General features: G+C 43.1%; 1 protein-coding gene across 1 annotated transcript in view; it reads right to left on the bottom strand.

Annotated features, from left to right (window-relative positions):
- b3glcta (beta 3-glucosyltransferase a) overlaps nucleotides 1-15,537 on the bottom strand; it is a 138,883-nt gene that overhangs the window by 49,705 nt on the left and 73,641 nt on the right. Inside the window, exon 4 of the mRNA XM_029772239.1 lies at nucleotides 10,392-10,501. Within this exon, the coding sequence (XP_029628099.1) occupies nucleotides 10,392-10,501 (110 nt within the window). The remainder of the gene's footprint in view (nucleotides 1-10,391; nucleotides 10,502-15,537) is intronic.

Below are 15,537 nucleotides of genomic sequence, written 5' to 3'. Positions count from 1 at the left end.
GCCAGACAGGGAAACCCTTGTTACTTTACAGCAGTGGGACCTCTGGAAATCTTTACTTTACAGCAGTAACATAAAGAAGTCTAAGAGTAACCAAGGGATTCTTAACTTAAAAGCAGAGTAGCTAAGGAAGTCTTTACAGAAGTAACCCAAGGAAGAATTTTCTTTACAGTAGAGTAGAGTAACTAACAAAGTATTTACTTTAAAGCAGTAACCTAAGAGGAAGTCAATTTGGAGCAGAGTAACCAAAGAAGTCTTTAGTTTACAGCAGGAGGAAGGACAACCTAAGGAACCTTTGGAAGGACAGTCCTCAAAGAGGCTGGTTCTAGATTGGAAACAACTGTGTTTGTTTAGTTAGAGACAGCCGAGACACATGAACAAAGCTTAAGTACTGATATTGTTCATTACGATAAGTAGCATATACTAGAGAATAGAGGTCGACCGATTAATCAGAATGGCCGATTAATTATGGCCGATTTCAAGTTTTCATAACAATCGGTAATCGGTATTTTTGGCCACCGATTTGCCGATTTTTAAAAAATATTTTCTTTTATTTTTTATTATTATTATTTTTTATTTTTTACACCTTTATTTAACTAGGCAAGTCAGATTAAGAACACATTCTTATTTACAATGACGGCCTAGAAACGGGGGTTAACTGCCTTGTTCAGGGGGGATTCGTTTTTGCAACCTTCGGTTACCAGTCCAACGCTCTAACCACCTGCCTTACATTGCACTCCACAAGGATTAACAGGCTGACTACCTGTAACGCAAGGGCAGCAAGAAGCAAAGGTAAGTTGCTAGCTCGCATTAGACTTATAAAAAACTATCAATCTTAACATAATCACTAGTTAACTACACATGGTTGATGATATTACTAGTTTATCTAACGTGTCCTGCGTTGCATATGATCGATGCGGTGCCTGTTCATTTTCATTGAATCACAGCCTACTTCGACAAACGGGTGTTGATTTAACAAGCGCATTTGCGAAAAAAATACTGTTGTTGCACCAATGTACCTAACCATAAACATCAATGCCTAACAGGAATATTTAGACTTAGTCACCCGTTAGATAAAATACGGAACGGTTCCGTATGTCACTGAAAGAAAAAAACTGTTGTTTTCGAGATGATAGTTTCCAGATTCTACCATATTAATGACCCAAGGCTCGTATTTCTGTGTGTTTATTATATTATAATTAAGTCTATGATTTGATAGAGCAGTCTGACTGAGCGGTGGTAGGCAGCAGCAGGCTCGTAAGCATTCATTCAAACAGCACTTTTGTGCGTTTTGCCAGCAACCCTTCGCTGTGCTTCAAGCATTGCGCTGTTTATGACTTCAACCTGGGTGGGTATAATTTGTGGAACGTTCCAACAGGAATCTATTCCAAAAACTTCGTAAATAACAAGGTTTCCAAAAAACAACGCATACAAAGTTGTATAGCGTCAGAATAAGATACCGGGTAGGGAGTGGTCTATTTCATTGCGTTTTTCACTCATCACGTTTATTCCGAAAAATGTCTGTCCTCACTCTGGTTGCCTATAGACAAACATTAAGAATAAGCTACGTGGTGAGTTGATGCCTATTCGGCAGCTAGTTAGCTAGGTTTGTATGCGTTGCTACTTTGTATGCGTTGTTGGTTGGCAACCTTTTACTTTACTTTTTTTGGAACAGATTCCTGTTGGAACGTTCCAGTAATTATACCCACCCCTTCAAGCCTGTCAACTCCCAAGATTAGGCTGGTGTAACCGATGTGAAATGGCTAGCTAGTTAGCCGGGTGCGCGCTAATAGCGTTTCAAACGTCACTCGCTCTGAGACTTGGGAGTGGTTGTTTCCCTTCCTCTACGTGGGTAACGCTGCTTCGAGGGTGGCTGTTGTCGATGTGTTCCTGGTTTGAGCCCAGGTAGGAGCGAGGAGAGGGACGGAAGCTATACTGTTACACTGGCAATACTAAAGTGCCTATAAGAACATCCAATAGTCAAAGGTATATGAAATACAAATGGTATAGAGAGAAATAGTCCTATAATTCCTATAATAATATAATAACTACAACCTAAAACTTCTTACCTGGGAATATTGAAGACTCATGTTAAAAGGAACCACTAACTTTCATATGTTCCCATGTTCTGAGCAAGGCACTTAAACATTAGCTTTCTTACATGGCACATATTGCACTTTTACTTTCTTCTCCAACACTTTGTTTTGCATTATTTAAACCAAATTGAACATGTTTCATTATTTATTTGAGGCTAAATTGATTTTATTGATGTATTATATTAAGTTAAAATAAGTGTTCATTCAGTATTGTTGTAATTGTCATTATAAAAAAAAGAGGAAATAATCGGCCGATTAATCGGCAGCGGCTTTTTTGGCCCGCCAATAATCGGTATCGGCGTTGAAAAATCATAATCGGTCGACCTCTACTAGAGAAATGTGAATTTTGAAATGAAATACGTTTTCTAATATGGGTGATTGTTAAGGGGAGAATTGATGGCTACAACCATCACACTAGTAGTTTAAAGGATCATCTTAAAAAACGGTGGAGCACATTAATGCTATAAACTTATCGTTCTTTTTATCGTTATCGCATCAATTCAGGCAATTTATCACAATATGGATTTTTGTCCATATCACCCAGCTTTACTAAGTACCTATACAATGGCTATACAGTGGCTAAAACAAACAAACTGTGTGTAGCCTAAAAAAAATTATTTTGGAGATGAAAACACAAACTTGGTTTCAATCAAACCTTCTCTGATTCCGAGTTGAAGGGCATGTGAGGTAATCAGTAGTGGCCTGAGGTAGTCTCACACAGAGAGGAAAACAAGGGTTCATGACTGCATCCACTCCACTCAGCAGACTGGAGACCAAGGGGGACCATGCCGGTCACAGAAACATAGCCTCTCTCCAGATTGATTTAAATACTCAGGCTACTCAACAGCAATGTCCCACAAACACCTACCATCCCAACATCATAGTACTGGACTGTAACTCATTAACCCTAGTCTGTGTCCAGTATGTTAACCACATTAGTCAGCCGGGGGTTTGCCAGCAGCTCAGTCAAGCCCCATATATACACTAACAACATAACGAGGCTCATAATGGTATGTTCACCCATCTAAACTTGACCTTCAACTCACCTTAGGTAGTAAGAAATAAGTCAGTTCAAACACCAGGCAGGCTGCAAGGACAAAAAGCCATGGCTTTACGCCACTTCTAAAAGAATGATTGCCAGATCTGAGAGGAGAGTGGCATGAGGAAGCAGAGTTGGGTGATGGCCACTGTGTGCGTGCAGACTCATAATCAGCAGCAGACTATTTGCATTGAACCCCCCCACCCCCTCCCTTTGTTCTTACATTGTTGCTACTCACTGTTTATTATCTATGCATAGTCACTTCACCCCTACCTACATGTTCAAATTACCTCAATTAACTCAACTAACCTGTACACCCGCACATTGACTCGGTACGGTACATAGCCTCTTTATTGTTATTTTATAGTGTTTCTTTTTTATATTTTTTATTGAGTAAATATTTTCTTAACTATTTTCTTAAAACTGCATTATTGGTTAAGGGTTTGTAAGTAAGCATTTCACGGTAAGGTCTACACCTGTTGTATTTGGTGCATGTGACAAATTATTTTATTTTATTTGAGCAGGAGAGAGAGAGATAGAGAGAGTCAGATAGAGAGACAGAGAGAGAGCATGATGTGGTTGTGGAGAGTGTGGACATGGAGCAGAGCGGAGGAATGGGAGGCTGATTGAGAGGTGGCTCAGGGTCAGAGAGACACAGCCATCACAGAGACACAGTATGCTTTAATCATGGAGTAGACTAGGTGGGGTGTGTGTAGCAAGGGTGGGGGAGCCTGGTCCCAAGACTCCAAAACTGCCAAGCTCCAACAGCCACAGCCTCCATACTCATACAAATCAAATCAAACTTTATTTGCCACATGCGCCGAATACAACAAGTGTGGACTTTACCGTGAAATGCTTACTTACAAGCCCTTAACCAACAGTGCAGTTCAAGATTTTTAACCAACAGTGCAGTGGAGATTTTTATGAATTGACTTCGGGGTAGAAGCTGTTGAGGCTTCCAATAGATGTCAACAGTCTTTAGAAAGTTGTTTCAGGCTTCTACAGTGAACAGAGAGCAAATGAGAAGGCCGGGAAGTTGGTGACTCAGAAAAGAATATGAGTTCAGTGGTGCTAGTTCACGTGAGAGGTCGCTGTGTTCCATTACATTTTTGAAGACATTGGAATCGTCCGGTTGGAATATTACTGAAGATTTATGTTAAAAAGGCACTAAAGATTGATGCTATACATCGTTTGACATGTTTCTACGAACGTAAATAGAAGTTTTTGTTGACTTTTCGTCGTGAAATTTTCGGCGCGCTTCCTACATTTGGAGCAGCTTACTGAACGCGCTAACAAAAAGGAGGTATTTGGACATAAATGATGGACTTTATCCAACAAAACAACATTTATTGTGGACCTGGGATACCTGGGAGTGCATTCTGAAGAAGATCATCAAAGGTAAGTGAATATTTATAATGCTATTTATGATTTTAGATGACTCCAAAATGGCGGGTATCTGTATTGCCTGATGTTGTTTTCTGAGCGCCGTACTCAGATTATTGCAAAGTGTGCTTTCCCCGTGAAGCTTTTTTGAAATCTGTCACAGCGGTTGCATTAAGGAGATGTTTATCTATAATTCTTTGATTAACAGTTCAATATTTTATCAACGTTTATGATGAGTATTTCTATAAATTGATGTGCTCATTCATCGGGGGTTTTTGAAGGCAAAACATTTCTGAACATTACAGGCCAATGTAAAATGGGGTTTTTGGATATAAATATGAACTTTATCGAGCAAAACATACATGTATTGTGTAACATGAAGTCCTATGAGTGCCATCTGATGAAGATCATCAAAGGTTAGTGCTTAATTTTAGCTGTATTTCTGTTTTTTGTGACGCTTCTCCTTGCTTGGAAAATGGCTGTGTGGTTTTTCTTGTCATGGTGATGTGCTAACATAATCTAATGCTATGCTTTCTCCGTAAAGCCTTTTTGAAATCGGACAATGTGGTTGGATTAACGAGAATCTTATCTTTAAAATGGGATATAATATTTCTATGTTTGAGAAATTTGAATTATGAGATTTTTGTCATTTTGAATTTGGCGCCCTGCTATGTCACTGGCTGTTGAATAGTGTGTCCCGCAGGTGGGACAGTCACGTCCCACATACCCAAGAGAGGTTAAAGGTTTTGTTCACATCAGCTACCGAGAGCATTATCACACAGTCATCCAGAACAGCTGGTGCTCTCGTGCATGCTTCAGTGTTGCTTTTCTTGAAGCGGGCATAAAAGGCCTTCCCTGTGGCTCAGTTGGTAGAGCATGGTGTTTGCAATGCCAGCATGGTGTGTGCAATGCCAGGGTTGTGGGTTCGATTCCCACGGGGGGCAAGTACAAAAAAAAAAATGCATGAAATGAAATGGATGCATTCACTACTGTAAGTCGCTCTGGATAAGAGCGTCTGCTAAATGACTAAAATGTAAATTTAGCTTGTCTGGTAGGCTCGCGTCACTGGGAAGCTCGCGTCTGGGTTTCCCTTTGTAGTCCGTAATAGTTTTCAAGCCCTGCCACATCCAACGAGCGTCAGGGACGGTGTAGTCGGATTCAATCTTAATCCTGTATTGACGCTTTGCTTGTTTGATGGTTTGTCTGAGGGCATAGCGGGATTTCTGATAAGCGTCGGATCCCGCTCCTTGAAAGTGGCAGATTTAGCCTTTAGCTTGATGCAGATGTTGACTGTAATCCATGGCTTCTGGTTGGGATATGTACGTACAGTCACTGTGGGGACGACGTCGTCGATTGATGAAGCCAATGACTGAGGTGGTGTATTCCTCAATGCCATTGGATGAACCCCGAAAGATTTTCCAGTCTGTAGCATAACAGTCCTGTAGTGTAGCATCCGCGTCATCTGACCAGTTCTGAATTGAGCGAGGCACTGGTATTTCCGGCTTTAGTTTTTGTTTGTAAGCAGGAATCAGGAGGATAGAACTGTGGTCAGATTTGCCAAATGGAGGGCGGAGGAGAGGTTTGTATGCATCTCTGTGTGTGGAGTAAATGTGGTCTTGGATTTTTTCCCCCTGGTTGTCCATGTGACATGCTGGTAAAAATTTTGTAAAACTGATTTAAGTTTGCCTGCATTAAAGTCCCCAGCCACTTGGAGCGCCGCTTCTGGGTGAGCATTTTCTTCTTTGCTTATGGCCTTATAGAGTTGGTTGAGAGCGGTCTTAGTGCCAGCTTCGCCTTGTGGTGGTAAATAGACGGCTACGAATAATACAGATGAGAACTCTCTTGGTAGATGGTGTGGTCGACAACTTATTATAAGGTATTCTTCCTCAGGCGAGCAATACCTCAAGACTTATTTAATATTAGAGACATCGCGCACCAGCTGTTATTGACAAAAAGACACACACCCCCACCCCTCGTCTTACCAGAGGTAGCGTCTCTTTTTCTGCCGGTGCATAGAAAATCCCGCCAGCTCTATATTGTCTGTTTCTTCATTCAGCCACGTCTCAGTGAAACATAGGATGTTACAGTTTTTAATGTCCCGTTGGTAGGATAATCTTAATAATAGGTCATACATTTTATTTTCTAACGATTGCACGTGTAAGCGGTGCGTAACTGGCTGCAGGGAAGTCAGGCGCAGGAGAGCAGAAATGGGTCACAGCCGGAACACTTTAATAATGCAAACGGCACCCAGAACAAACGGCACCCAGAACAGCAAAATACGGGTTGAAAATACCCATAGCAAACCAGTCTAAATAGCACAAAACACTTACAACAAACAATTCCACACACAGACATGGGGGGAACAGAGGGTTATATACACGACAAGTAATGAGGGAATGTAAACCAGGTGTGTGGGAAAACAAGACAAAACAAAACAAATGGAAAATGAAAGGTGGATCAGCGATGGCTAGAAGACCGGTGATGTCAACCTCCGAACGTCGCCCGAACAAGGAGGAGAACCGACTTCGGCGGAAGTCGTGAAAGCACGTTAGCAAGGAGAATGGAAGGCATTGGGAGTTTACTCGCTCGCCTCCGGCTTCTCAGAAGAATCCCCGATGTTGGTCCCCTTTTCCGGCATTTTTTCTTCACGCAAAAGGCGTGGATCTGGGCCTGTTCCAGTGAAAGCAGAATATCTTTCATCATCGGACTCTTTAAAGGAAAAAGTTTCTTCCAGTCCGCGGTGAGTAATTGCTTTTCTGATGTCCAGAAGTTATTTTTGGTCATAAGAGACGGTAGCAGCAACATAATGTACACAATAAGTAAAAAAATAAGTTACACAAAATGCCCAAAAAATAACAAAATTGCACAATTGGTTGGGAGAATGTAAAACATCAGCCATGTTCTTCGGCGCCATCATTTGCACGCACACACTGCGAGCTCCTGCAAGTGACTGTCTTACACACAGCCACTTTTTATAGAAATACGTAGCTGAATAAGTTTGACTATACACTGAGTATACCAAACATTAGGAACTCCTTCCTAATATTGACTTGCACCCCTTCCCCTTTGCCCACAGAACAGCCTCAATTCGTCAGGGCCTGGACTCTACAAGGTGTCAAAAGTGTTCCACAGCGATGCTGGCTCATGTTGACTCCAATGCTTCCCACAGTTGTGTCAAACTGGCTGGATATCCTTTGGGTGCTGGACCATTCTTGATACACACGGGAAACTGTCGAGTGTGAAAAATCCAGCAGCATTGCAGTTCTTGACACAAACCGGTGCGCCTTGCACCTACTACCATACCCCATTCAAAGGCACTTAAATATTTTGTCTTGCCCATACAACCCTCTACATGACACACATACACAATCCATATCTCAATTGTAAATTTAAGGAATAAAAATCATTCTTTAACCTGTCTCTTCCCCTTAAGTGGAAGTGGATTTAACAAGTGACATCAATAAGGGATCATAGCTTTCACCTGGATTCACCTGGTCAGTCTATGTTCTTAATGTTTTGTATACTCAGTGTATAACCCTTATATGACATCCAGATCCAGGGGGATATTGAGGCAACACAGGGAGGCCAGCCAGATATATTACAGTTAAGATCACATCCAATCACTGTGTGATTATATGAGTTTGTTTCGTCGATTGCTGAGGGACCCCTGTAGCCTGACGACTAAATTATTCCACTGCTCTGTCGTTCGCTACGTTTGCTACATACTGAAGTCTGAGACTGCCATCATTGAAGTTGTTTGTGGTGACAAAGGACACGAGAGGCTTTGTACAAAACAAAGTCATCAGCAATTGGATCGTCTTTAACCAATCGGAGTATCAAAGCCAATGGCTCTTTACCCAAGTATGTTCTGGCTCTGGCCCAACCCATTGGTTTGTGGACCAATCAGATGGCCCCGAATGTGTTGGCATTCGGTGAAGGGTCGGGGAGGTACTCAGATCCAGACGCGTAGGAGAAACTAACGTCCGTGGGTGTGGTGTAGCTTTTGGTCGGAGAGAGAAGTCTGGGTATCCAGACAATCCCCTGCTCTGCTCTACTGACCTTGCAAAGACATACAAGGAAAAATGAATCTCTAATGTTTGCTTTTTATCAAGTTAACCTGAGTTTTCTGAAGTTTGCTATTGAGTGACCACAGTTATCACTCACTAAATAACTAACTTGAACAGAGATTGGGTTAAATTACTTATGCAATATCTAGCGAAAACAATCTTGAAAATATAACTTCAAAATACAACCCACACAACACAAACACAGCTTTCAAGACATGGTGAGCGACCTAATCCTTGACCATCCCTGCAAGAGGCAACCTACCAGTTACCCTGGTAGGTAACTGTAATATGCGGTCAAATGTATGAGTTAGTCTATGTTCCAGGGTTCAGCTAAATGGACGGATGTAATGGTGGTTCTAACTAGGTGACATCTGAGAACAGGATAGGTTTAAAAATTTAAACAATGTTCTCTTGGACTGCAGCTGATTTACATACTGAAGGCCTGAATGTGTATAATCCAGGGAACAGTTTTTCTAAACATTTATTCAAATCCAAAATTATCCTATACAGTGTTAAATTCTGCTCCCCCTTCAGATGTGGTCCCTCCTATTTAAAAAAAAAAATGTTTGAAAAACACAACAGAATCAAGTATGTAACATATCACATTATATTTGCTACAACAAATATTATATCATCCCATGACATTTGGTCTAAATATTGTCTTCCTCTATCTTTCTAAAATAAAGTCAGAACAGGATTGAGACAACACAGGATAATTTTGATCTGGAATAAATGTTTTGAATGATGCTGACAGAATACAATATGATGTAGTCTGTTTAACAAAGGCAACCATGGTGATGTATTTCATTGCATTACACTACTGGACAACACACTATGCTACCAGTACCTAGTTTTCTCTACAGTTCAGATGGGTCTGCGATCTGAGACAATGATCGTTTCCTTCATATCAAAAGCAATACTGACACCATGTGGCAACGAGCATGGACTGCACTGGTGCCTCTCATGGTTAATTGATGCTGATTAAGTTCATTGTGAAAAGACATCATTTATTTCCTTGGTTGTCTGCAGTATCGGTACAGAACTGAAACTCTGCTTGTTAATTAGGTTGTATAACACCGTGTTAAAGGAAAAAGCTGCAGTTCAAACAACAACAAAGCAAACGCCCCATCACTGTTTTGGTAAACAGCTGAGAGATGGGGCTGGAAAAATGTAACCACTCTCAATGGTTTTATTTAATTAATTTAAAAGTCTAGCTTTCTCGCTCACAAGCCCGCACTGCTATTTGATCTTGCATCCTCTGTCTCGCAAACACAGCTGACCACCCTCTTGAAATACTTCAGCCGGAAGCGTCACCGAAAAGCTAGCAATTCTATGGCACGGATGGTGGTATTTAAATGTAAAGAGTTGAACTTGACTCAGTTACAGTAAGCTGATGGTTTTCCACTCTAATTATTCCAAAAGAGTAACAGATATGACGGCTATATGCTCCACAGGGAGCGTAGAGGAATAAGTATGTAAGTAACAGCCATTAACCATATTGCTTAGAGAAGATGGTTGAAGTTAAGGGATGCTGTTGTTTTTCTAAAAACCTGTGTGTGTGTGTGTGTGTGTGTGTGTGTGTGTGTATTACTATCCTTGTGGGTACTGGAAATCCACAAAAGTCCCCACAAGGGTAGTAAAACAAGGAATTCTCCCTCGTGGGGACAACGAGGACACAGGCTATTTTAGGCATAGGGGTTAGGTTTATGGTTCCAATTAGGGTAAAATGGAAAGGAAATCAATTGTAGTTCCCCAAAAGGATAGTAAAACATTTGCTGTGTGTGTGTCTTTAAGTGGTGCTGGTAGTACCTGTGTGAGGCTCTGAGTCTGTTGTAACAGGTCTGCTCTCTGTCTTTCCGCCCAACTCATGTGGAATGAGTTACTCTGGCTCTGGATCACAAACACTATCTCTTGCAGGTCTGCAACACACAGACACCACAGGAACAGATAAGAGACACAGGCACACACATCAGGTTAGAAAAACACACCACAGGATGTGAATTAGCGCCACACCAACACAACACATTCCCCTTCGAAAGATATTCTAGGTATAATCAACGGCTCTCTTAAATTCCCACACAAACACTACCTTACTCTGACCTCCATGGTTAGTATGACAATCACCATCCCATGAATAAACGTTTCATCTGGCCTGAGTGTCCATGAATGTCACTCTCGCACACATACACACACACACACACACACACACGCACACGCACACGCACGCACGAACAGTAAATGATGATCAGTCAGATGGGGTTGGCTAATGCAGTGACAGAACACAACAGATAGCTGAATCAGCCTAAAGCCCAGCTGTCCACTGTGTGTGGCAGAGAAATAAGATGGGCAGCCTAGTAAATATTATTGAGTATCTCCAGTGTGTAACAAGCCTGAGGTTAACGGGGAGCCTGTTGTAGCCGCTCGACAATATCTCTTTAACGGCCTCGATCGCTCTTTAGAGAAGTGGACCGCCTCGGCGTGCGACACGTTTACATATCATTATTGTGACCTTTATAGGGCCCATATTATAGGCCCCGCTAATGCAGTCGGGCTTCATGTGGAATCCATTTACAGAATAGTAATGATGGGATGGGGGCCTTCCCTGTGTGACGAATCACATCGGTGGCCATGGGAACAACTGTCTCTCGCTTGCCAACGGAATAACAACCTGGCTGAAGGATTAATGGAGTAAAGAATGTGTGCAATTTTCACCCATCACACTGTTCAATGGAATTACACCCAACGACCCTCATCCAATCTCCTAAACTGTCTTTGACAAGTTTGTGAGGATTGTGAAAACATAGTTGTCTCACACATTGGGAAAGCAGGCCACATCCAGCTGCTGTACTGACTGACTGGACGGATGGAACATGGGATTTTAAACCAGCACCCTTCCTTGAGATTGTCAGATCATCTCCCATTTTTCATTGCCCTTACCAGGATATAAACCAGCAACCTTCTGGATAGTAGTCTGCCTCTCTAACCTCTTGAACAGGTCTCTGAATCTCTGGCCCCTAGGCTACAGATGTCAGCCTATAAACACAGGATAGGGCAGCATGCCACATCCAGGTGTAGAAACTAGAGACTATAGAGGAGTCGGCTTGGCCAGGTGTACTGACTGACTGCTTAGAGAGGTAGCATGTGGCACTGGTGCTCCCAACTTAAAAAGTTAGGAGCACCAAAAATAATGACTTTTTATTGATTGACACAGCCTATATTGGGCCTATATGTGGTGGTGAACCATCATTCTGGGAAGGTGGGGTAAATCCATATGGTTTGGTTTCAATACTTCAAAACCAAATGGTAGGTGCAGGTAGTCAATAGACTGGTGTTGTTAAATTGTGAGTTTAATAAATGGATCAAATTTGGAGTGGCAGTTTTTTTTCCTGTGAGCGCGAGCGGAGTGGTTAGAAAGGAAAGGACGTGGAGGGCCAGAGCGGTGCACACTCCATGAGCGATGAGCAGTTTTTCCAATTGCTCAACTCCGCTCGCATACTCTGGTTCTGGTCAAATAAACACGGCAGAAAGCCCAATTGCCACGATGGACATTTTAATTAGCCGCTTAAGTATTTGCACAGAATGTGGTCATAAAGATTACCGGTGGGGAGGTTTGTTTTTATGTAAAGCTTTTTTAACAAATAGTAACAGGGGGGGTTAAAAACAAACAAGTCATGGCAGCCAGTGACAGGTCTGTAATCTTCCTCTTGCTAATGGTGGTGGCAGAGCGACACGGGGAAGAGAGAGGGAGGGAGAGGGGGAGGAGAAAGAGCTGATGCGAGTACACTGGATGACACTTGAACCCATTCCTACACAGGGCCTGAGAAATCAGCAGGGGGTAAACACTGGATCAGTGTCTTTTTAACGTAGTGTGTATTGTTCTGAGTGTGCAGCCTCTCTCTCCACCCTGGTTCACCACACCCCATCACAGAATCCCAATTGATCAAGAGGCTTTTTCCCCCCTTTCTCCTATACACGCACACACACCACCCTCCTCTGAAAGATCAACTTAGAGACAATCTGTCTCTCATACCTTTAAACCACCTCTAAAAGCCCTTCTCCTGAGTCCGCTTAGTGTGTGTGGTGTCTGTTTGACTCTGCGCCTGTTTGTGTGTGTGTGTGTGTACACATGCTCGTGTAATGTATTCTAAAGCCCTAGATGGCGTTCCACAACGGCTTAGCCTTCTGATACTGCACCGAACAGCAATAATACAACAGCTGCCTGTGACTAGTGCGAGCATCAGATAAGCTGCGTGCCAATCTCTCATTGTGTAGATAATACGTCCCCCCATGTCAAAGCAGAGGAGAAACCGGGGGTAAAAAAAGATACTAATTAAGAGTGAATTCACCGTCCCGGGCGCAATACTAATGGGTTTCGATTAATCATCAAACAACGGAAAGGAAGGTAGCGCCCCAAATGGCATCCTATTCCCTACATAGTGCACTACTTTTGACCAGAGCTCTACAGGCCCTGGTCAAAAGTTGTGCACTATGTTGGGAATAGGATGCCATTTGAGACACACAGGATGAGAGGAAAGGATAAATCCTAGTACACTCTCCCCTTCTAACCTAATCTCCATCAGACCTTGTCCTCCCGTCCTATCCCTTTAGTCACGAATGCTTTTCCACGTTCTTCTTCTAATGCTCCGACAGCCACAGCAGGCAGGCCCAGGGGAAGTGAGTGATCGATACATTTATCGAATTACGGCTGATTTGTTGATTTGAAATGGCGGCTCCCATGCCAAAGACATCGCAAAGCACAGAGAGATGCCTCTCAATGACAAACGGAAGTGGATTTTGCTGCTCTGTTCTGTGATGTATTTTGGCTGAGAGGGTTGTGCAGTGATGCTTAAGGGGAGAGAAGGTGGCTAGGGAGATAGTGGTGTCCCTTGGCACTGGTCATGCCGTCACACGGACAATCACGGACAGAAACACACACAGACACACAAATGCTTGCACGGACGCAAGCAAACGGACAGACGTGCAGGCACACACACAGAGTCGTTAACCTCACACCATCAACAAATTATTTATTTTCCCAGATCTTTGTCTGATCACAGACCTGGCAAGCATATGAGTCTGCCGTTTGTTTATCTCCTCTTCCTCTCGCTCTGTATTCCATGGGGCGGGGGGGGGGGGGCAGTCCATCGATAAAAAGACAGTATCTGCCCTCAGATATATTGCCTGGAATGAGACACGAGAGAGCTCTCCATTCTTATACTATTTCAAATCCCATGGAGCCAGCCTTCCTACACTATCATCCTCTCTGCTCAATGGCAAAAACACACTCACCCTTTCTCCTCACCGAAGGCACTGGAGTGTGTTGGAGTTGATATTCGTGTGAGTGAGAGAGAAATAGAAAGAGATCGAAAGAAGAAGACAGAAAGCAAACCCAAGTGTGTTTGTGGTGATGATCAGTAGACTTTACACAAGATCAGATAATGCGGAGGGACAGGATGGCAGGGGTGAGGGGACAGGGGAGCATGAGGGTAGAGAGGGAGGGTGGCAGAAGGTACGGGGGAAGAGAAGTGCGTTCCCCCCTGGGATATCCGGCAGCACATATTATCCTCATCAGTGTCACGGAGCAGAGAAGGTGTGAGTTCCACTACAGCTCACTGGCATTTAACCCTTCACACAGCTCAGGGCCCGACTCCCCCCCCACGGTTAAAAACACACACAGCAGCACAACTGGGGGAAAAATAAAAAAGGATGAAATAGTATGACTAGCTGTGTTACAGCTATAGCGGGTTAGCCTGCCAGAAAATTGTGACTGCACAAAGCATAGACAATACAGAGAATGGGAAAGATCAAGGCAGATCAATCGTGCAATTTCAATGACAGCGATTTCTTTGACAAATGAAATTCGGCTTCTGTTGAGAAAGACGGAGATCTACCGCCACCAGTGAGGCCATTAGCGTGTTGTGAACAAAGAATGTGTCATTACAGATGCAGAGCTCTCCATTGTAGCCATCAGCGCAGAGAGATGTCAATAGCTCATTTCCATAAGCGGCGGGCCCAGTGTCCTCACCGCTGACGCTGATTGGGTCTGTGTAGGAAGCTTCCGCGCTCCGATGGCTCGCATCATTGGGCTCCCCCAGACAAGACACTTTGGAATTATCCTGCTCCAGAATTATCCATCTCTCCATAAAAACTCACTTCATGTTTCTCTCTCTCTTGCTAGGGATCCAATTGGGAGCTCCTAAGAGATGGGGCACACAGGAGAGCATTGAGCTGCTCAAGCGTGTCCATTATGCCAGATAGCGCCACAATCAAGGTACACATTCAATATGGCCAACTTTCAGGTCCACTGAGGGTTCGATTCAGTCGGATGGAGAGAATTTATATTCTACCGAGGGGCGTTTCAGCAGGCCACCAGCCCATGTGTCATATAGCAAGTGCAAACGATTTCCTCTCATACTGAGTTTTAATTGCCTGGTGCAGGGATCAATAGAAGTGCAGTGTGTTTAACTTTCAGCTTACAGCGGGAAAGGTCAGTGTCATAAATATCTCTCTGTGATTTGGAGAGGGGGAGATAGGGAGCTGGGGGACAGAGAGAAATAGAGAATGACCTTATTACCACTCTCAGAAAGAGAGCCAGCCAGACTCAACACCTGAAGTTCGGAGAGGGGTCTGTACGCCTACTTTAATCACACTCATTATAAATGCTGCAGTCCAGGTCTCCGTGGAAAACTCAGCAAATGAGTGTTGAAGGCAGCTTTAAACCCCCTACTTTGCATTAATAATTAAGGACCCAGAGGCTATTTAGTTTTAACAGATTCCAAATCCTCACTCCCATCATCTGCTTTTAAACCTCAACGCCTTTTAAGAGTACTGTGGATGAAGTCAACATCATCCTCATCACCACTTAGTACTGACACAGCATGCTTCTGCATTTTTAGAGAGAGAGAAACTAGTGTGGGATATTGTTTTTAATATTTTGTGTTTGGTGGGAGTCATC

The sequence above is a fragment of the Salmo trutta genome, chromosome 13 (assembly GCF_901001165.1).
Source record: "Salmo trutta chromosome 13, fSalTru1.1, whole genome shotgun sequence".
Lineage (NCBI taxonomy): Eukaryota > Metazoa > Chordata > Actinopteri > Salmoniformes > Salmonidae > Salmo > Salmo trutta.
This window is presented reverse-complemented; position numbering and strand designations above follow the sequence as displayed.